This window comes from Ursus americanus, chromosome 14, assembly GCF_024610735.1.
Source record: "Ursus americanus isolate L20-20 chromosome 14, mUrsAme1.1.p, whole genome shotgun sequence".
Lineage (NCBI taxonomy): Eukaryota > Metazoa > Chordata > Mammalia > Carnivora > Ursidae > Ursus > Ursus americanus.
In genome coordinates, this window is record NC_142140.1 from 41,285,064 (window position 1) to 41,304,556 (window position 19,493).

The 19,493-nt window shown below is 47.9% G+C and overlaps 1 protein-coding gene across 1 annotated transcript; it reads left to right on the forward strand.

Moving 5' to 3' along the window:
• The first annotated feature begins 10,907 nt into the window (after positions 1-10,907).
• LOC123779945 (serine protease 44-like) lies at positions 10,908-15,108 on the forward strand. Its single transcript, XM_045778653.2, has 5 exons — positions 10,908-11,251; positions 11,607-11,763; positions 12,381-12,646; positions 13,428-13,591; positions 14,172-15,108. The coding sequence occupies exons 1-5, from the start codon at positions 10,936-10,938 to the stop codon at positions 14,403-14,405; spliced, it is 1,137 nt and encodes a 378-aa protein (XP_045634609.2). The 5' UTR covers positions 10,908-10,935; the 3' UTR covers positions 14,406-15,108.
• The last annotated feature ends 4,385 nt before the right edge of the window (positions 15,109-19,493 follow it).

The window sequence follows — 19,493 nt, forward strand, 5'->3', positions numbered from 1 at the left end:
AACAAGGAGTTCTGGAGAGGAAAAAAAGCCCAGATTTATAAAATTTTTCAGATTTCCGTAATATAAATACTTCCACTATGGCTGATCCTTTTTTTTTTTTTTTTAAGATTTTACTTATTTATTTGAGAGAGAGAGAATGCCAGAGAGAGAGGGCGAGTGCCACACAGAGAGCACAAGCAGGGGTTAGGGGCAGAGAGGGAAGGAGAAGCAGACTCCCCACTGAGTAGGGAGCCTGATGCAATGCAAGGCTTGATCCCAGGGCCCTGGGATCATGACCTGAGCTGAAGGCAGACGCTTAACCTCCTGAGCTACCCAGGCGCCCCCACCATGGCTGATTTCAAGCTACCAACATGTCATTACTGAATCTGGAGTTGGGAAGAGATGTAAACCATTAGATAGAAGTTCTACCATACAGCTATAGTAGACCTAACCTCAAGATCTCAGGTAATTAGAAAATTCAGGAAAATAACTAGGAGGTTATGAATTTTGAGTATTTATTACCTTTGTTTTTAGTGTAATTTCTTTAATTATAGGTTTTATAATTTAAATATGAATAATGACTGTGTTAAACAGCCAGCTCATAAAATTCCGGACAACTAACAGTTGGCATTCATGAGCTGGGACAGGTCAGCTCCAGCATCTGCTGGGCTACAAGCAAATTTTGGGACAAGGGTTCATGTTCAAGTAACTTATTAAGAGAGTTATTTTCAGGAAAAAATTGTATGGATGTGAGGGAAACGGGATAGGAAAGGGTAAGAAGTTTAAGAATGTGAGTACAGGGGCGCCTGGGTGGCGCAGTCGTTAAGCGTCTGCCTTCGGCTCAGGGCGTGGTCCCGGTGTTCTGGAATCGAGCCCCACATCAGGCTCCTCCACTGGGAGCCTGCTTCTTCCTCTCCCACTCCCCCTGCTTGTGTTCCCTCTCTTGCTGGCTGTCTCTCTCTGTCAAATAAATAAAATCTTTAAAAAAAAAAAAAGAATATGAGTACAGGGGCGCCTGGGTGGCTCAGTCCTTAAGCGTCTGCCTTCGGCTCAGGGAGTGATCCCAGAGTCCTGGGATCGAGCCCCGCATTGGGCTCCCTGCTCTGCTGGGAGCCTGCTTCTTCCTCTCCCACTCCCCCTGCTTGTGTTTCCTCTCTCGCTGGCTATCTCTCTCTCTGTGTCAAATAAATAAGTAAAATCTTTAAAAAAAAAAAAAAGAACGTGAGTACAGGTGAAGTCTAGGCTAAGCAAGATCCTGGAGAATATGTTACAGAATTCATCCAGACTTAAAGCAAGGGAGCTGGGCTTTTGTGCCCTGCACCACTATGTCGTTGGCTGCACGCTGATGGGAGGGATGGGAGGTAGGAATGCAGCGCCTAGTCACCGTCTGTAATGGGGCTCCATGTGCTCAAGGGTAAGCCTCCTAAGAAAGATGCAGGTATGAATTCCTAGTAGCAGTACCTAGAGTAGCTGGGAGATGGGTACACGAAACAGGTAGAATGGATCCCAGGTGATCTGGGTGGCTATGCACTTCAAAACTGCCTTTCTCAGCTTCCTCGAAACTTAGGGTGACCACATATTTAAGTTATGTTCCATGAGATGTAAGTAGAAGTAGTATGCTGGTGGAGGGGATGCCCTTCAAAGGTACATGAGTATGTTTTTTGGTTCTTTCCCCTTCCTAAACGGGAAGATGAGAAAGACGGAGATGCATCTTGGAGGCAGAGAAGTGTGTCCATGTTAAGGGTGGCAGAACTGGACCTGGCTGCCTACATTTGGACTGTTAAGGAAGAGAGAAATAAACTTTTTTTCTTTTGAACCGCTCTCTTTTGGGATATCTCTGTGACTGCACTTTAACCTGTACCCTAATGAATATAGTGAGCGAAGAAACAAGCTATAACAAATATCTACAGTCGTGACTGTGTGGAACAATAATAATTTCTGATTTGTAGGTTTTTCCTTCTTCTTTAAAAAATAGCAAGACAGGACTAAGCCCAACAGAATGAGAGACTGTATCAAGAAGAACAAGGAGGACAAATCCACTACAGAAAAGATATACTTATTTGTACATGACCTGGTTGTTTCAATATAGAAAACCCCAAAGAATCTACAAATTATCAAAATTGATAAAATAATTTGATAAGATGGTTGAATAGGAGAATAATACAAAATTGCCTTTCTGAAAGATGTGCATGACTTTGTGGGAAAATTTATGACATTTTACTGAAGGACATGAAGGAAGACCTAAATAGAGATACACCACATTCATGAATAAGAAAGCTCAACACCACACAGATGCCAATTCTCCCCAAGATGCTCTTTAGATTTAATGCATATTTGAAGAGAATTTTCAACAGTTTAAAAAAATATTGTCAAACTTTTCCGTAAGTTTATATGGAGTACCAAGAATAGCCAAAACCCTAATGAAGAAGAAGTTGAGGTGGGAGAATATATTCTATCACATACTGATGTTCAAAAGCTCTAGTAATCAAGCATATGTCAACTATACTTTAATAAAAAAAGGAATGGGCCATTCAGTACATGGTGCTGGGATAAATGGTTAAATGGAAAATAAATGAAACTGAATTCCTTTTTTTTTCTCAAGATTTTATTTATTTATTTGACAGAGAGACAAGCAGAGAAAGAGGGAACACGAGCAGGGGGAGTGGGAGAGGAAGAAGCAGGCTCCCAGTGGAGGAGCCTGATGTGGGGCTCGATCCCATAATGCCGGGATCACGCCCTGAGCCGAAGGCAGGTGCTTAACAACTGAGCCACCCAGGTGCCCCGAAACTGAATTCCTATCTCACTATAAACAAAAAAATATGTGGGTAAAAGACGAAACATGAGAAACAAAACTTTAAAACTTTTAGAAGAAAACACAGGACCGTATCTTTAAGACCTCAGGATAGGGAAATCTTTTTTTATATTTATTTATTTATTTTAGAGAGAGAGCATGAGAAGGGGGAGGGTCAGAGGAGAAGCACACTCCCCACTGAGTGGGGAGCCCAATGTGGGGCTCAACCCTGGGATTCTGGGATCATGACCTGAGCAGAAAGCAGACGCTCAATCGACTGAGCCACCCAGGCGCCCCTAGGGAAGGCTTCTTTCTTAAACGCAGACACAAAAAGCATAAATGATAAAGAAAAAGATTGCTCTTTCTATGTTAAAACTACGAACTTTTATTCATCAAAAGATGTAATAAAGTGAAAAGACAAATCAGGATTGTAAAATGATATTTGGAGCATGCATTACCAACAAAGGATTAGCGTGCATTAAAAAAAAAACCCTCAATAAGGAGTACTTCAAAAGCAATTTAAATATAAAATTGGGCAGATGTTACAAACATTTTACAGAAAGACAGCACAAATGGCCGGGAAAGATATGAACATATACTCCAGGGAAATGTAAATTAAAACCTTACCAAGATATAATTTTATGCCCACCATGCGGGAAAAAACAGAACTGTGGCAATGAGTGTTGGGAAGCGTGGAGATTAACAGAAAGATTCATAGACTGATGGTGGGAGTGTAGTTTGGTAAAATTAGTTTGAAAACTGGCATTATGAATTAAGAAAAATACATTTACTTGACATCCAAGGTCATAACTCTCGCAGATGACACAGGTAATTCAAAAGACACACAATGAAGCAGAGTTACTCATAGTGGATATACACCAATAGTATATATAGAAAACGGGTTGTTCTGCTTTTTTGGAAAACATCGTCCGACAATGTAGGACTATGACTCTAGAAAGAAGGGTAATAGGTGAGATGAACCCTACAATTGTCCTGGCTTCCTAAACGGAAGCAATTTTCACATGGCACAGGGAGGGGAACCCAAACAGAGTGCAATGATATCACTAAGTTAAGGAGACAGATTGGGGCTCAGGAAGAGTAGGCATCTGGAGTTTGCAGGTCAGAATCCTGAAGAGCAGGGGTTACCATACTATGGTTTGTGGGCCACTTCCAGATACAGCCTGCTTTTGTATAGGACTAAGAATGATTTACACAGTTTTAAAGAATCGCTTTTTAAAACGATTATATGGGGGCGCCTGGGTGGCGCATTCGTTAAAGCGTCTGCCTTCGGCTCAGGGCGTGATCCTGGCGTTACGGGATCGAGTCCCACATCGGGCTCCTCTGCTGGGAGCCTGCTTCTTCCTCTCCCACTCCCCCTGCTGTGTTCCCTCTCTTGCTGGCTGTCTCTCTCTGTCAAATAAATAAACAAAATCTTAAAAAAAAAAATAAAACGATTATATGGCAGAGTCCATGTGGACCTGCACAGCTTAAAATATTTGCTGTCTGTCTTCTACAGAGCAAGTTTGCTGATCCCTGCTGTTCAGGATGGAGATATGCAGAGAAACAACTCCAGAAATCTGCAGAACTCTCCCTTCAGTCTTTGGCTGAATACTAATCCGCACACACATAGGTTGCCTTTCCAGGAGGCTAGGCAGAGAACAACTGCTAGGGTGCTATACGATGAACAGCTCACAGAGCTCACACAGTGCTGGGAGATTCAAGTTTCATCCCTCCAGAGAGGAAGGACCTCACTGAGTACTCAGACAATCAGTAGAGATCCCATCAGGCTCACGCCTTAGTATTAAGGTGAAGGTAGTCCTAGAATAAAGGCTATTCTAGACTCATCCTAACAAAGCTTAAAAGCCAACTTTGAATGGACCAAGGTGAACTGCAAGTAATTTAGTTGCCTGCCAAATTTCCACACTCCTTAAAGAAAGGAAATACAATTCAAGTAGTCAACGGTGTAACATTAATAGTGTTCAGCATTCATTAAAAATTACTAGACCTATAACTAAGAGGTAAGCCAGTCAATAGAAACAGATACAGAAATAGTAGACAAGAACTTTAAAACACCTGTTATTGGGGTGCCTGGATGGCTCATTCGGTTAAGCATCCAACTCTTGGTTTCTGCTGCGGTCATAATCTCAGGGTCCTGGGATGGAGTCCCCAGGGTGGGCTTTGAGCTCAGCATGAACTCTGTCTGAGATTCTCTCCCTCCCCCTCTGCCCCTCCCCCGCTCACACACTCCCGTTCTCACACTCTTTCTTTCTAAAATAAATAAAAATCTTAAAAAAATTAATAAAACACCTGCTATTAATATTCTAAATTTGCTCAAGCATTTAAAAGAAAACATGAATGGGACTAGAAGAGAATATAAAGAAAGAGCTAAATGGAACTGTTAGAGCTGAAAAATATACCACCTGCAGTAAGAAATTCACTGGATGGGTCTAACCACAGATTAGATACTGCAGAGGAAAATATTAATGAAATCAAAGGCACAGCAATATAAACCATCCAAACTGAAGCATAGATAAGAAAAGATTGAAAAAAGTTATTGGACCCTGATGATTTGACATATGGAATGATATCGCGTGGTCTTACCTGAGAAATTGGAGTATAGAAGAATGGAAGAAAATAGTGGGAGAGAAATATCTGAAGAAATAATATTCTTCAAAAACTTTTCAAATAATTCAAATAATTTCTGAAAATTTCCAAATTTGATTAAAAACGAAAAGCCACAGGTTTAGGAAGCACAACGGACCCCAAGTAAACACAAAGAAAACCACATTGCAGAACATGGTAATTGAATTGTTATTCAAAACTCAGGGGTGGAGTTTAAAAGCAGCTGGGAAAAAGACATTATATACAGAGGAGCAAAGATAAGAATGATCAGGATGCCTGGCTGGCTTGGTCGGTGGAGCACATGACTCTTGTTCTTGGGATTCTGGGTTTGAGCCCCACGTTGGGTGTAGAGATTTCTTAAAATTAAAAAATCTTAAAAAAAAAAAAAAAAAAAGAATGACTGCAGACTTCTCTCCAGACACAATGCAAGTTAGAAGATAGTAGAGAGAGGGTCATCTTCACATGTTAAAAGAAATAAAGTAAATCAGCAGAGAATTCTGCATCAAATGAAAATATGTTTCAAATATGAAATTAAAGTAAAGACTTCTAAAAACAAAGGCTGAGAGAATTCTTTCCTGGACTTCAAGAGATTCTGAAGTTCTTCAGGTTGAAAGAAAATGATATCAGATGGAAACTGCTCTGTACCAAGACACGAGGTGGGTGCCAGAAATGGTAGCATTGTTAGGAAATATTAAAGACTTCCCATTTTTAAATTTCTTGCAACGTGGAATACGAACCTTTTTCAACTTTTGTACTCACTCCATTAAAATCTTTTTTTTTTCCAACTTGTTATTCTTTTTTTTTTTTTTTAAATGATTTTTTATTATATTATGTTAGTCACCATACAGTACATCCCCGGTTTCCGATGTAAGGCTCGATGATTCATTAGTTGTGTATAACACCCAGTGCACCATGCAATACGTGCCCTCCTTACTACCCATCACCGGTCTATCCCATTCCCCCACCCCCCTCCCCTCTGAAGTCCTCAGTTTGTTTCTCATAGTCCATAGTCTCTCATGTTTCATTCCCCTTTCTGATTACCCCCCTTTCTTTATCCCTTTCTTCCCCTACTGATCATCCTAGTTCTTATGTTCCATAGATGAGAGAAATCATATGATAGTTGTCTTTCTCTGCTTGACTTATTTCACTTAGCATTATCTCCTCCAGTGCTGTCCATGTTGTAGCAAATGTTGAGAACTCGTTCTTTCTGATAGCTGAGTAATATTCCATTGTATATATGGACCACAACTTCTTAATCCAGTCATCTGTTGAAGGGCATCTCGGCTCCTTCCACGATTTAGCTATTGTGGACATTGCTGCTATGAACATTGGGGTGCATGTGGCCCTTCTCTTCACTACGTCTGTATCTTTGGGGTAAATACCCAGTAGTGCAATGGCTGGATCATAGGGTAGCTCAGTTTTTAACTTTTTAAGGGACCTCCACACTGTTTTCCAGAGTGGCTGTACCAACTTGCATTCCCACCAACAATGTAGGAGGGATCCCCTTTCTCCACATCCTCTCCAACAATTGTTGTTTCTTGCCTTGTCTATTTTTGCCATTCTAACTGGCGTAAGGTGGTATCTCAGTGTGGTTTTGATTTGAATTTCCTTGATGGCTAATGATTTTGAACATTTTTTCATGTGTCTGTTAGCCATTTGTATGTCTTCATTGGAAAAGTGTCTGTTCATATCTTCTGCCCATTTTTTGATTTGTTTATTTGTTTCTCATGTATTGAGTTTGAGAAGTTCTTTGTAGATCTTGGATACCAGTCCTTTATCTGTAGTGTCATTTGCAAATATATTCTCCCATTCCGTGGGCTGCCTCTTAGTTTTTCTGACTGTTTCCTTGGATGTGCAGAAACTTTTAATCTTGATGAAGTCCCATAAATTCATTTTATCTTTTGTTTCTCTTGCCTTTGGGGATGTGTCATGAAAAAGGTTGCTTTGGCCGATGTCGTAGAGGTTGTTGCCTATGTTCTCCTCTAGAATTTTGATGGATTCCTGTCTCACATCGAGGTCTTTCATCCATTTGGAGTTTATTTTTGTGTATGGTGTGAGATAGTGGTCAAGTTTCATTCTCTTGCATGTAGCTGTCCAATTTTCCCAGCACCATTTATTGAAGAGACTGTCTTTTTCCCACCGGATGTTTTTTCCTGCTTTATCAAATATTAGTTGCCCAAAGAGCCGAGGGTCCATTTCTGGGCTCTCTATTCTGTTCCATTGGTCTATGTGTCTGTTTTTGTGCCAGTACCATGCTGTCTTTGTGATCACAGCTTTGTAGTACAGCTCGAAATCCGGCATTGTGATGCCCCCAGCTTTGTTTTTCCTTTTCAACAGTTCCTTGGAGATTCGGGGCCTTTTCTGTTTCCATACAAATTTAAGGACCGTTTGTTCCAGTTCTTTGAAAAATGTCCTTGGTATTTTGATCGGGATAGCATTGAAAGTGTAGATTGCTCTGGGTAGCATGGACATTTTAACTATGTTAATTCTTCCGATCCATGAGCATGGAATATCTTTCCATCTTTTTATGTCTTCCTCAATGTCTTTTAAGAGTGATTTATAGTTTCTAGAATATAGGTCCTTTACGTCTCTGGTTAAGTTAATTCCAAGGTAACGTATGGTTTTTGGTGCTATTGTAAATGGGATGGATTCCCTAATTTCTCTTTCTTCGGTCTCGTTATTCGTGTATAGAAATGCAACTGATTTCTGAGCATTTATTTTGTATCCTGCCACGTTACAGAATTGCTCTATAACTTCTAATAGTTTGGGAGTGGACTCTTTTGGGTTTTCCATATAGAGTATCATGTCATCTGCAAAGAGAGACATTTTGACTTCTTCTTTGCCAATTTGAATACCTTTGATCCCTTTTTGTCGTCTGATTGCTGTTGCAAGGACTTCTAGTACTATGTTGAATAATAGTGGCGAGTCACTCCATTAAAATCTATTGGTCTTTCACTTTGAATGGATCTTGTAGCAATACATAATTTTGTAAAACCTTCGGAAAATATTGGCTCACTGTAGATTTTTCGAATGTTGACATGTTTCATTACACAATCAATATAAAAAAATCACATTTACTTATATCACTACAGTTGTCACAAAAGTATTTAATTATTGGAAAGCTGGAAAGTGTTGTCTGCCTATGATGCCTTTGCCAGCACCATTCTCAGTGGACTCACGGAGTGTCTGACTTATCGTCTTGGGACCCACATAACACAGTACTACAGAGTACTGAAATGCACTAATCCCAGTAAGAATGAATTGTTAGCCCTCCACGGTGGAAAGAAATCGATATAATCATCTTGCCACCAAAGAGCTGGTTGGTTTCCTTCAGGGATGTAGCATTTCAGGGGGTTGGCCTTGACCTTGGATGCTGACCAATTGGACATTCAGCAACTGCAGCTATATCGGCTTCGGTAAGAGGAAGCCCACGTTGCTTTATTGGGTGACGACTACCCTCCGATCCTGTCTACACAAATACTCTGTTCATGGACACGCTGTGCAAGCGTGGAGGTTGACGAGGACAAGTGTGAGCTGATTTCTCGTGGAGGAGTCATCCACATGGTTGTTGAGTGGCTACTCATTGGTGGGAACTGGCACAGAACAGAAAAGGCTATATACTTCTATTCATTTATATGAGAGAGAGAGAGGAGAGAGAGAGAGTGCACAAGCTGGGGGAGAGGCAGAGGGAGAGGGAGAAGCAGGCTCCCCGTGAGCAGGGAGCCCGATGCGGGGCTTGATCCCAGGACCCTGGGATCATGACCTGAGCTGAAGGCAGCCGCTTCACTGACTGAGCCACCCAGGCGCCCGAAGGCTACACACTTTATGTCTGCTCCCACAGGTTCATTCATGTGCCTCTTCCCCCGGATTATGGAGTTTTGCTCTTTCTAAGCCCCTGACCAACCAGACAAGGCATTCATCACAGCTCAGGGGTCCATGTATGTTCTTATGCAGGCTACTTCTCCTTTTCTACCAAGTCGATGTCCAGGTGTACTGTTTGAAGCCCTATGCACAGGATTTCTCCTGATCCCTGCCTTTCAGGGCCACCCCCGAGTGAGGTTCCAGGGCAACAGCAGTCTGTTTTCAGCACCAAGATTTTAAGCCCATCTGTGAACGCGGCCTTGGTTTTTTCCTCTTTCCTCAGCTCGTTACAGGATACTCCTTATAAGGCTATGGGTACAAACCGACGGAGAAAGTTTAATTCAATACAAGCAGGTGATATGGAGGTCTAGGCCATTATTTTTGTGCAACTTACTTGTGTCTTCAAGACCTGTCATAATAATCCAGTTCCAAATGTCTCAAGTCCACTGAATGATGAATTGCTTTGTCCAGCCGAGTTTATGACTTGTTTAGTCTGGCTGAATATCTCCTTTACGATAGGAGGCATGGGACTCTCAGTTACTTGATGTTCCTTGGTCTGGCCCTCGGTTTCCTTCTGCGGTGCATGGAGCAGGGAGCTAGGAGCTGCTTTTCAGATTTTTTTGCTGCAGACGGTGTGGTCTTGCTCCGGTACCGTAGGAGTCTATGCGGTGACTCTGTCATTAGGACATAGCCGAGACTCCTTCCAGCACTGTTATTTTACCGCAGCCAACTCCAGCACCATGGGGTTTGCGGGGTCATATGGCCCCAGCGATAGGCTGCTCAGACTGCAGCCTGACTTCATGTCTTGATAGGAGGAACTGCAAAGCATTGTGGCCACTTTCTGTATGGACTCCAGGACAATGTCCCCGCTCAAGACTTCTCATTTATTCACATTCCTTTTGCCATGCAAGGTAACATATTCGCAGGTTCCAGGGATTAGAACACGGACGTGTTTGGGATGCCGGTGTTCTGTCTACTACAGCGCTGTGTCCAGATGTTGGCTATGAAGAATAAAGCTACTAAAAACAGTCGTACAGGGGTGTGTGTGTGTGTACATATAGTTTTATTTCTCTGGGGTCAATGCCCAGGAATGCAATGACTGGGTCGTATGGTAATTGCATATTTTGCTTTATAAGAAACTGCCAGTCTGTCTTCTGGAGTGGCTGTAATATTTTACTTTCCTACCGCAGCGTCTGAGTGACCCAGTACCTCGGCCTCCACGTCCGTATTGGGCGTTGTCACGATCGTTGATCTTCGCCAGCCTGTTCGGTGTGTCGTGAGATCTCATTGTCCCTTCCAGTTGCGCCTGGCTCAGGGCTCTGTTCCAGGGGAAGGGCAGGGTCGTCTCGAAGGCGGCGGGTCCGAGTCGGCGGAGCAGGGCCGGCAGGGGAGGAGCGGGGCGAGGCGCGCTGCACTCCTGGCCGCGGCGGCGGCGACGGGGGGTGCGGGTCTGCGGAGGCCCGGGACAGGGCGAGGTCGAGGCGGGGCCGCCGAGTGCCCGGGAGGCACCGCGCACCGGTCCACGCAAGGCCGGGACGAAAAGCCTCCCGGAGTCACGCCTCCGCGGCCCGACGGTCAGGCCCCGCAGGGGGCGCGGCGGGACCCGGTTTCCCGCCAACGCGAGGGCAGGGCCGCGGGCCGCCGCGAGGGGGCGCTGCGAGAGGCGCGGAGCCGGCGGGCCCATGGCGTCCCCGGGCGGCGGCTCCCTGGGCCTCCTGCTCTGGCTCCTGCTCCTCCAGCCCCGGGTCGCTGGGACGCAGGGCGGGTCCGCGCCGCCCCCACCCTCCCCGGCGCCCACCTCCCCGTCGTCCTCGGGGGGCGGCCGCGAGGGCCCCGGCGCGAGCGTGTGGAGGGCTGAGGGACCGCCCGTGACCCCCGGGCCCCAAGAGGCGGCCGCATCCCCCCAAGTGGTGGCGGTCACCCCAGGGGCCTCTGGCTCCTACAGGGCTGTGGCCACGGCAAAGCCACTAACCACAGCAAAGCCGCTGTTTCCTGCAGGTGATGTTTCTGGGTCAGGCCCTGCCGCGGAGACCTGGCCTGGGCCGAGGGGGCCGAGGGCGCCGAGGGGGCCGGGACTCTGCTCTGGGGGAGGGTCTCATGCGGAGATGGTTTTTCGCAGGGGAGTTGGGGGGTCGGAGGGGCCCCAACCCTGCGCTTGAGCTCGGAGGGGACGCGTGGCCATTCTCCGAGGAGCCTCAGGGGACACAGAGCTGCCCCCGGGGTGGGGTGGCGGGTCTGAAGGGACAGGGCCTTGTCCTGAGGGTCCTGAGGCTTCTGAGCCTCAGCCGGCTCTGCGGGTGGTGCTGGCAGGGGCGTTACTGTCAGCCCCTCCCCCTCCCCTGACCTGCTGCAGGGTGCGGCCAGAGGTCCATGAGGATAGTCGGCGGACTGCCCGCCGCGGAGCGGAAGTGGCCCTGGCAGGTGAGCCTGCAGATCAATGACAGACACATGTGCGGAGGCTCCCTCATTGCCAGTCGCTGGGTGCTGACCGCCGCCCACTGCATATTCGGGTGAGTGTCTGGGGCTCTGTGACCTGGAGCCAGTCCTGTCCCCTTCCCTGAGCTTCCTTCTCCTTATCCGAAAAAGAGGGTCCTAAACCCTGCTCTTCAGGCTGCAGTCAGAGGTAGGTGATGGTAGGGCCCTGGGTAGCCTGAAAAGTCAAGACCCCAAATCAGGTTCAAAGCTTGCGCTGATTCGCCTTCAGGCCAAGTGACAAGAAATGGGAGGGATGCCAGTTGAGAGGCAGTGTGTGGACAAAGACTGGCGAGGGGGGATATTTAAGAAGAGTGTAGTGTAGTAGACCAATGTGGCTAGATCGGTGGTCTCAAACTTTCGAGCCTGGATAAACCTGCAGAACTTGTTAAAACACTGCCCGTCCCCACCCCTAGCGTCTCTGATGCAGATCAGGAGCCAGATCTGAGCATCTGCATCTCCAGCTAGCCCCCAGGTGACGCTGCGGCTCCTCCCCGGGGAACCAGACTGGGAGCACCACGGGAGAGATGGACCAGGGGTCCAGGGATGGGGCGCGGTGATGGAGGGAGGGAAGTGGTTGATGGAGAGAGGCCCAGGCTGGGAAGGCCCAGAAGACGTGGAAGGGGAGTGTAGAGCCTCCAGGATCTCTCTGCAGCCACGTGGAGTACACGGCAAAGCTGGGAGACATCGTCATGAAGAGTACCTCCAGAATGGCCATCGAGATCCCCGTCCAAGACATCGTGGTTCACCAAGATTACAATCCTATCGGATTAATTGAGAATGACATTGCCCTTGTTCTGCTTGAGTTCCCTGTGAATTTTTCCTCCCACATCCAGCCCGTGTGCCTCCCGAAAAAGGCGTTCATGGTACAAACTGGTACAGAGTGCTGGGTGACTGGCTGGGGGAAGCTCGATGAAGCAGGTAAGACTGAAGCGAGACTCGAAGCTCAGGCCAGGCAAGAGGCTGCCTCGTGCCCTGCGGTTGGCCTTAGAGCTAAAGGGGGAGGCAGGGAGGCCATTTTCTAGCAGGTGGATAAGGGAGGAGGGTGGAGAAGATGCCGGTAGAGAGTAATTTGATGGCGTTACAGATTTGATTAGAATTTCAGGGCCTGGGGGCTCAGGTGACGAGCAAAGTGGGTTCTCTCTAGGGTGGATTTTAGCCCGTGGGGTGTTGGTGTTGATCTGTCTGCCCACGGGAGCTGTCGCAAACTGGAAGTCCTTGCCTTGGTGGACAGGGAGCTTCCTGTGAGTGAGAAGAGCCCAGAGAACTCCTCTTGGTGAGGCTGTTGGGCCTCCCATCCCTGGGGAGAGGTTGGGTTTGGTACTTTGGGGGACACTACTTGTCCAAGAGTTTATGATCCTGCTTAAAAGTAAGGTCACTTCACTGAGGCACAGGACAACTGTCACGATTACTAAGGATACTCAGAGTGACAGAGCTGGTTTTGATTTCTCAGGGCTGGTAAGGCCTCACCTCTTCCTGTCCTGATGTTCTTCCTTCTCCTGTCTTGGTTTTGATTCCTACCTCCTCCTCTGCCTCCGTCGGCTTTGAGCCTCATTTCTTCCGGTGTCAAGTGGGGACCATATTCACGGCACTAACGTGGCGTCCGTCTGTGAACACACTGTACTGAGACCAAGAGTGTGTTCCAGGGGCTCCCATTCTGTTCCATGAGGCAGGTCCAACGACTCCTAAATTATCTCTACAGATAAATCCAAAGAATCTTCAGAATGGCTACAGGAGGCCGAGCTAAACATTATCCGTTATGAAAAATGTAACACAATGCTCCAAACAGAAATGGAAACTACTAGTGACGTGGTCAAGGAAGGGACGGTCTGTGGTTACAGCACCCAAGGAAAGGATGCCTGCCAGGTCAGTTCATGGACCCTTGGCTGTCTTGCCATTTTGTTGTCCCCTCACCATTTCCTCATTCACAGGTAGTGGGGCCTGTGTTATTCACCAGCCCCTCCATTCACCCTTAATGCACGTCAGGGGGACTCACGGGGACAAGCTGCCAAGGCTTGGCCGGGCTGGCCTGCCTGGATCCTTCAGCAGGAGGACCTGGTGCTACCTGGAGGGGGTTGGGAGAAGAGGGGAGATTCAGGCAGAAAATACCAGAAATGCAAGTCACGTGTTTTGAACCCCCTCGCTGTGACAGGCAGAGTGCTTAGGCGAAGACTTATGATTAGCTCAGAGTATGGACATTTTCTTTGTTTATATTCAATTGTTTTTTTGTACACTGATTTTTTGCATACATGTATGAATTTTGTTTGCTGAAGTTTTCTACCCTTAGAGCCGATATTCTCAGGACCTAGGGCTGGTGGATGCCTGGGGGAGGGTGGTCCTGGGGAAGCCCCACGCGTGCCCGTCTCCCCAGGCCTTGCAGTGCGATCAGCCAGTTCTGATGGTGATTGTCTTCCATTCCTGTGTTTGTTTCTTTCTCTTTCTCCAGGGAGACTCTGGGGGGCCCCTGGTCTGTGAACTTAATGCAACGTGGGTCCAGGTGGGAATCGTGAGCTGGGGCATTGGCTGCGGTCGCAAAAATTATCCTGGAGTTTATACAGAAGTTAGTTTCTACAAGGACTGGGTCATTGGTCAGTTGAGTCAGGCTCGCTCTTGGGACTCAGCAGGCTTCTTCCCGCTTCTGTGCCTGCTGCTGCCCCTGGGCGTCCTGGTGGCCCCGTGATCACCCTGGCCCACCCCCTCCTGTTGCCGAGTCTCGCCTGGGCCTCTCCTCCGACCTCCCACTCCTACTCAAATGCCCTCTCCCCCAGTTCTGGTTGGCACCCACTGACCCTGTAGAGAGCCACACAGTAAGAGCGGCAGCAAGGCTGGAGCCCCAGTGTCCTAGCCCGATGCCCCAGTCACCTGCGTCGGCCACACGCACACCTTGGCTGTGCCCTGCCTGCCTGGAAGGAGGGAGGTCAAGCATCCCAGCCTGAGAGCCAGCCGACTGGCCAGCTGAAGCCCGGGGCTCCTTGCCATCTTGGAGAGCCCCTGCCGGAGACGTCACTCCAGGAGCAGGGAGACAGCACTGGACCTGGGCGTGGTCTCAGGCTGTCACCTGAGACTCTGACAAAGTGGTCAGCTTGCTGATGGTGCAGAGAGAGGGAGGAGGCGTCACCAGGTCCCTGCCGAGGTGTGAGGCCTGGGGTTTCCACATCTGCCGGGGTGTCTGGGGCTGGGAGACGTTTCCCTGCAGGCAGCGTGGATCTAGCCGTGCGTGGCCAGCCTGTGCCACACAGGCCCTCCTGGGGCAGCCCCGTGATGGGGTCCCCTTCCTCAGTCCCTAGTGGCCCCGCCCAGGCTCAGCCCAAGTTGTGTGGAGGTGTTGACGGAGTGCAGAGATTTCTGACATCAACTGAATAAAGGTTTGGAGTGCATTCTTATTTATTCTGAAGCTCTGGTCTCCTGAAAGTTGTGGGGTTGCCCATAACATACTCTGTAGGGAACTAGTGTCCCACGTAGCCTGGAAAGCACTTCCTGGTGTCCAGTAAACCTAGAAGAGTTAGAGGTGGGGAGCTTCTCTACCTTGATATAAATCTGATGGATGGCCTTAGCCAGTGGGTCCTACTGCCTATCCTGTTAGAGCCATCAACGTCTCTGTGGCTGGAAGTCTTGTAGCTGAGTTTGGCGGCCTCGGCAGTCAGGAGCAGAGAGAGCAAGAGGACAGAGACTGGGGCATGGCCCACTCACACACCTTTGTGCCTCTCCTTGCTGCCCTGTAACAGACATGCCTTGAGGAGACCCCGTGGGCTGGGTGTCAAGACGCCTTGAGCCCAAAGAGCTCCCTATAAGGGGACGGTAGGTGGGAGGGCCTGGCTCTGTGTGTGTGTGTGTGTGTGTGTGTGTGTATACAGTTTCTTTTCCCCAGTCACCAGCTCTAGTGTCCCACAGTCACCTGGTACTGGCTGCTGATCATCCCCCAGCTTCTCTCTCTTGCCTACCCATCCTTCCTCGGTCAGTGCTAAGGCTCCCAGTTACCTAGGACCTCAGCGGGCAGTCTGGGAGAGTCCCACCTGCTGTCTGAGGGAGGCCAGGGTGGGACACTCTGCTTTGTAAACCCCAGCGGGTTACAGCTAAACTCAGTAAATGCAAAGATGGAATCCCACAACTGGCTAGCTGGGAGTCGCAGCCCCGGCTAAAGGCACAGTCCCCAGCTCTGGGAAGTCTGTGGTCCAGACGGGATGCTCTGTGGCATGCTGATATTAGAATGTGGTTCTTGCTGGGGGCGGAGACAGGAATTTAGTCCGGTGGCTTAGTTGCTCAGGATGCACCTCTGGCTACCAGAAAAGCCGGGGTGAGCCTCCCTGCGAACAGGACTCCCAACTGCCGAGTAAGGGGTAGCCACTCTTAGTCTTCCCAACCAATATTCGTGGAATACCTTTCGTGAGTCAGGCGCTGGGCTGCGGCCACGAATAAGATGTGAACCGCAGGTGGGAGGGGAGAGCCTGTCGGTAGGATGACCCTTACTCAGGTCAGGGGAGTGGTGGCTTGGCAGACCCCCCAGGCTGAGGGACAGGCAACGAGGTCTAAAAATATCAGACTTTAAAAAGAAACAAAACAAAAAGCGCTAGAGGTTTCTAGTCATAAGAAGCAAGCAACATCTAGCAATATATATTCCTAGGGCCCAGACTGCGGTCTTGAAATACAATTTCCCACCCAAAGAAATCAGGGCCTCCTGGAAAGCGGTCTGAAAAGTGTGGAGCAGGGAACGTGTTGGAGGAGACGAAACCGTCGTGTCGTACCAGATAGCGAGGAAGCTATCCAAATGGCCAGGATCATGTCACAAGGACTCAGGAGCCAACTGGAAGTGGTACCCTGGGGGATCAGATGGTGTTGCCACTGCATCCCCCCTCTTGCACAGAAATCACATCATTCCCCCAGCTCCCGAAAATACTGCCTCAGCTGCAGCCCTCACAGAAGCTTCCTTTGGCCGCGAGAACGGATGCACGCAGGAGCCCATCCTTGTACAGGGTGTCGTCCAGGGCAGGTGCTCGGCGTGCAGGGGCAGCAAGGCCCAGCCTTCTGGCCGCACTTGGGGCCAGCTTGGAAGGGCTTCTTGGAGGATCAGCTGAGACCTCAGTGGCAAATGCATTCTCCCATTGCCCAGTTCTTCCTCAATTGCTCCCTTCCCTGCGTATCTCCTGAGAACACCCCACCACACAGACCCTCGCATACAGTTCCGGGTCAGGATCTGCTTCCGGGGAACCCCATCTGAGGCACTTGGCCAGGCAACATGGGACAATATGAGTTTTAATAAATGTTTTAGTTCCCTATTGCTGTGTAACCAACCACCCCAAACCCAGTTGCTAAAAATAATGCTTTTGGTGGCTTTTTTTTTTTTCTTTCAGTTTTTATGTTCTGTGAAGAAGCCATGAGCACTGAATTAGCAACTACTGAACAACTGCTCCTCAAAGAAACACAGGAGTAGATTCCTGGGAGTCTCGCCACACAACATTGTCACCGGCTGGTCAATGTGTAACTTTATTTTCTGTTTGTTTCTGGCTAAAGACACCTTATCTCATGCACTCTGTTGATTCATTATCACTGAACTCAGGGCCCACAGAAGTGTAGTTCATGCCCGTACGGAGCTCACCCACCATGTCTCTTCTCTGTGATGACCATCACAGCCCAGAGTCCTTAGCGACCCAAGACAGCCCCTAAGCAATAAGCTGGGGGATCATTTTACTTTATTTTTTAATTTCTTTGCTCGGGGGATCATTTTAAACAGCAAAATCAGTGGCAAAAAAAGCGCAAAAATGGAAAAATACGGCCCATGGTAGACCAGGGACGGGACATGTGTGCTCTATGAGAGCTGAAACTGGAAGGCATGACGTCATCGTGTTGACCTCAGCTGAGAACGGAGCTCACGTTGTTTCTGATGAGGTTCCTTTTGTTTCTCTTCACGTTATCTCTGGTGTTGAGCCATTCGATTAGGTTGCGCTTCGGTCTAGTTTCATTGGTTCGGCGGTCGTTCGGCATCTGGGATCTCTGGGGTAATGGTTTTTTATTGAATTTGGAAAAACGTTTGGCCATTATTTCTCTAAATATTTTTTGTCTCTCCCGCACAGCACTTCTCCCTTGTGGAAGTGCCATGATGCACGTCTAAGGCCACAGCCCACGGTGCTCTAGTTTTTTATACTCCCTCTTCTCTCTGTGTTTCATTCTGGTCATTTTTTTTTCTTATTGTCATGTCTTTAATTTCACCCATCTCTTCCTTCCGCCATGTTTAACCCATCAGTCACTGTCTTTTTTTCATCTCACCCATGGTAGTTTTTATATCTAGAAGTTTGATTTGGGTCTTTTTACATCTTCAGTATCCCTACTTAACTTTTAAGTACATATGTATAGCTTACAGTTGTAATAGCTGTTTTAATATTCTTGCCAGTGATTTTAACACCTGTGTCCATTGTGGGTTGCTCTGGATTGATTGATTATTCTCATTATGCATCGTATCTTCATGCTTCTTGTGTGCTGGGTATTCTTTGATTGGATACCAGACACTGCGACTTTTACCTGGGCGTTTGATATTTTCCTAGAAATTTTCTTTCTTTCTTTTTTTTTTTTAAGATTTAATTTATTTATTTGACAGAGATAGAGATAGCCAGCGAGAGAGGGAACACAAGCAGGGGGAGTGGGAGAGGAAGAAGCAGGCTCATAGCGGAGGAGCCTGATGTGGGGCTCGATCCCAGAACGCTGGGATCATGCCCCGAGCCGAAGGCAGACGCTTAACCGCTGTGCCACCCAGGCGCCCCAACCTAGAAATTTTCTTGAGCTTTATGTGGGATGTAGCAAAATTACTTGGAAACAAATATTTTCAGGGCTCACTTTAAAGGTTTGTTAGACAAGACTGGAGCACTTCTCAGTCTAGGAACTATTATTTCCTGTTGCCAAGACAAGACTCTTCCTTCCTTCCTTCCTTCCTTCCTTCCTTCCTTCCTTCCTTCCTTCCTTCCTTCCTTCCTTCCTAAAGATTTTATTTATTTATTTGAGAGAGAGAGAGAGAGAGAGAGAGAGAGATCATGAGCAGGGGGGATGGGCAGAGGGAGAAGCAGTCTCCCCGCTGAGTAGGGAGCCCGAGAGGCTGGATTTGGTGGGACTTGATCTTGGGACCCTGGGATCATGACCTGAGCCTAAGGCAGATGCTTAAGGGACTGAGCCACCCAGGCGCCCCACCCGAGAAAAGACCTTTCTGAACATGCTACCCAGTGCTCTGTGAATCTTGAGTTTTTCCAGTCTGGCTGCTGGGAACAGGCAGTATTCCTGGGCCCCACTGGGCATCGTTATTTCTAATCCTTTCAAGTGGTTGTTTCTCTAGCTTCAAATAGTCCCTCCCCCTCACTGATCAATATACTGGGAAGTCCTTAAGGGGGGAGGCTTTGCAGGTCTCTGGAATTCTCCCCACTCCCCAGTGTTCTTTGCATAGCTTCCTTGGCTCAACCCCCACCCCCCATCCCCCCGGACCTTTCAGCTTCACTTGCTCACTTCAGGGAGCCTGTGGGATTCCTGTGGGGTTCTGCCTGAGTTCCTCTTCTCTGAACCGTGGCCTAGAAACTCTCTGAAGGCCACAAACAGAGCCATGATAGGACTCATCCCATTTGGTTTCCATCTATCAGCGGTCCTGCCCTTTGTGGCCTGGTGTCCAGTGTCCTGAAAACTGTCATTTCATATTTTTGCCCATCTTTGGTTGTTCAGGTGGGAAGGGCAATCCCCCTTAGTCTATCTTGGCCAGGAGGACAAGTGAGCATATGCATTTAATAATATTTATAAT

What these genes read in the sequence shown, in the direction of transcription:
- LOC123779945 (XM_045778653.2), top strand. Translation starts at nt 10,936, where the DNA reads ATGGCGTCCCCGGGCGGCGGCTCCCTGGGCCTCCTGCTCTGGCTCCTG. An exon ending in GCCGCCCACTGCATATTCGG is followed by an intron (nt 11,764 to 12,380) that starts GTGAGTGTCTGG and finishes ATCTCTCTGCAG; the next exon opens with CCACGTGGAGTACACGGCAA. An exon ending in GGGGAAGCTCGATGAAGCAG is followed by an intron (nt 12,647 to 13,427) that starts GTAAGACTGAAG and finishes TTATCTCTACAG; the next exon opens with ATAAATCCAAAGAATCTTCA.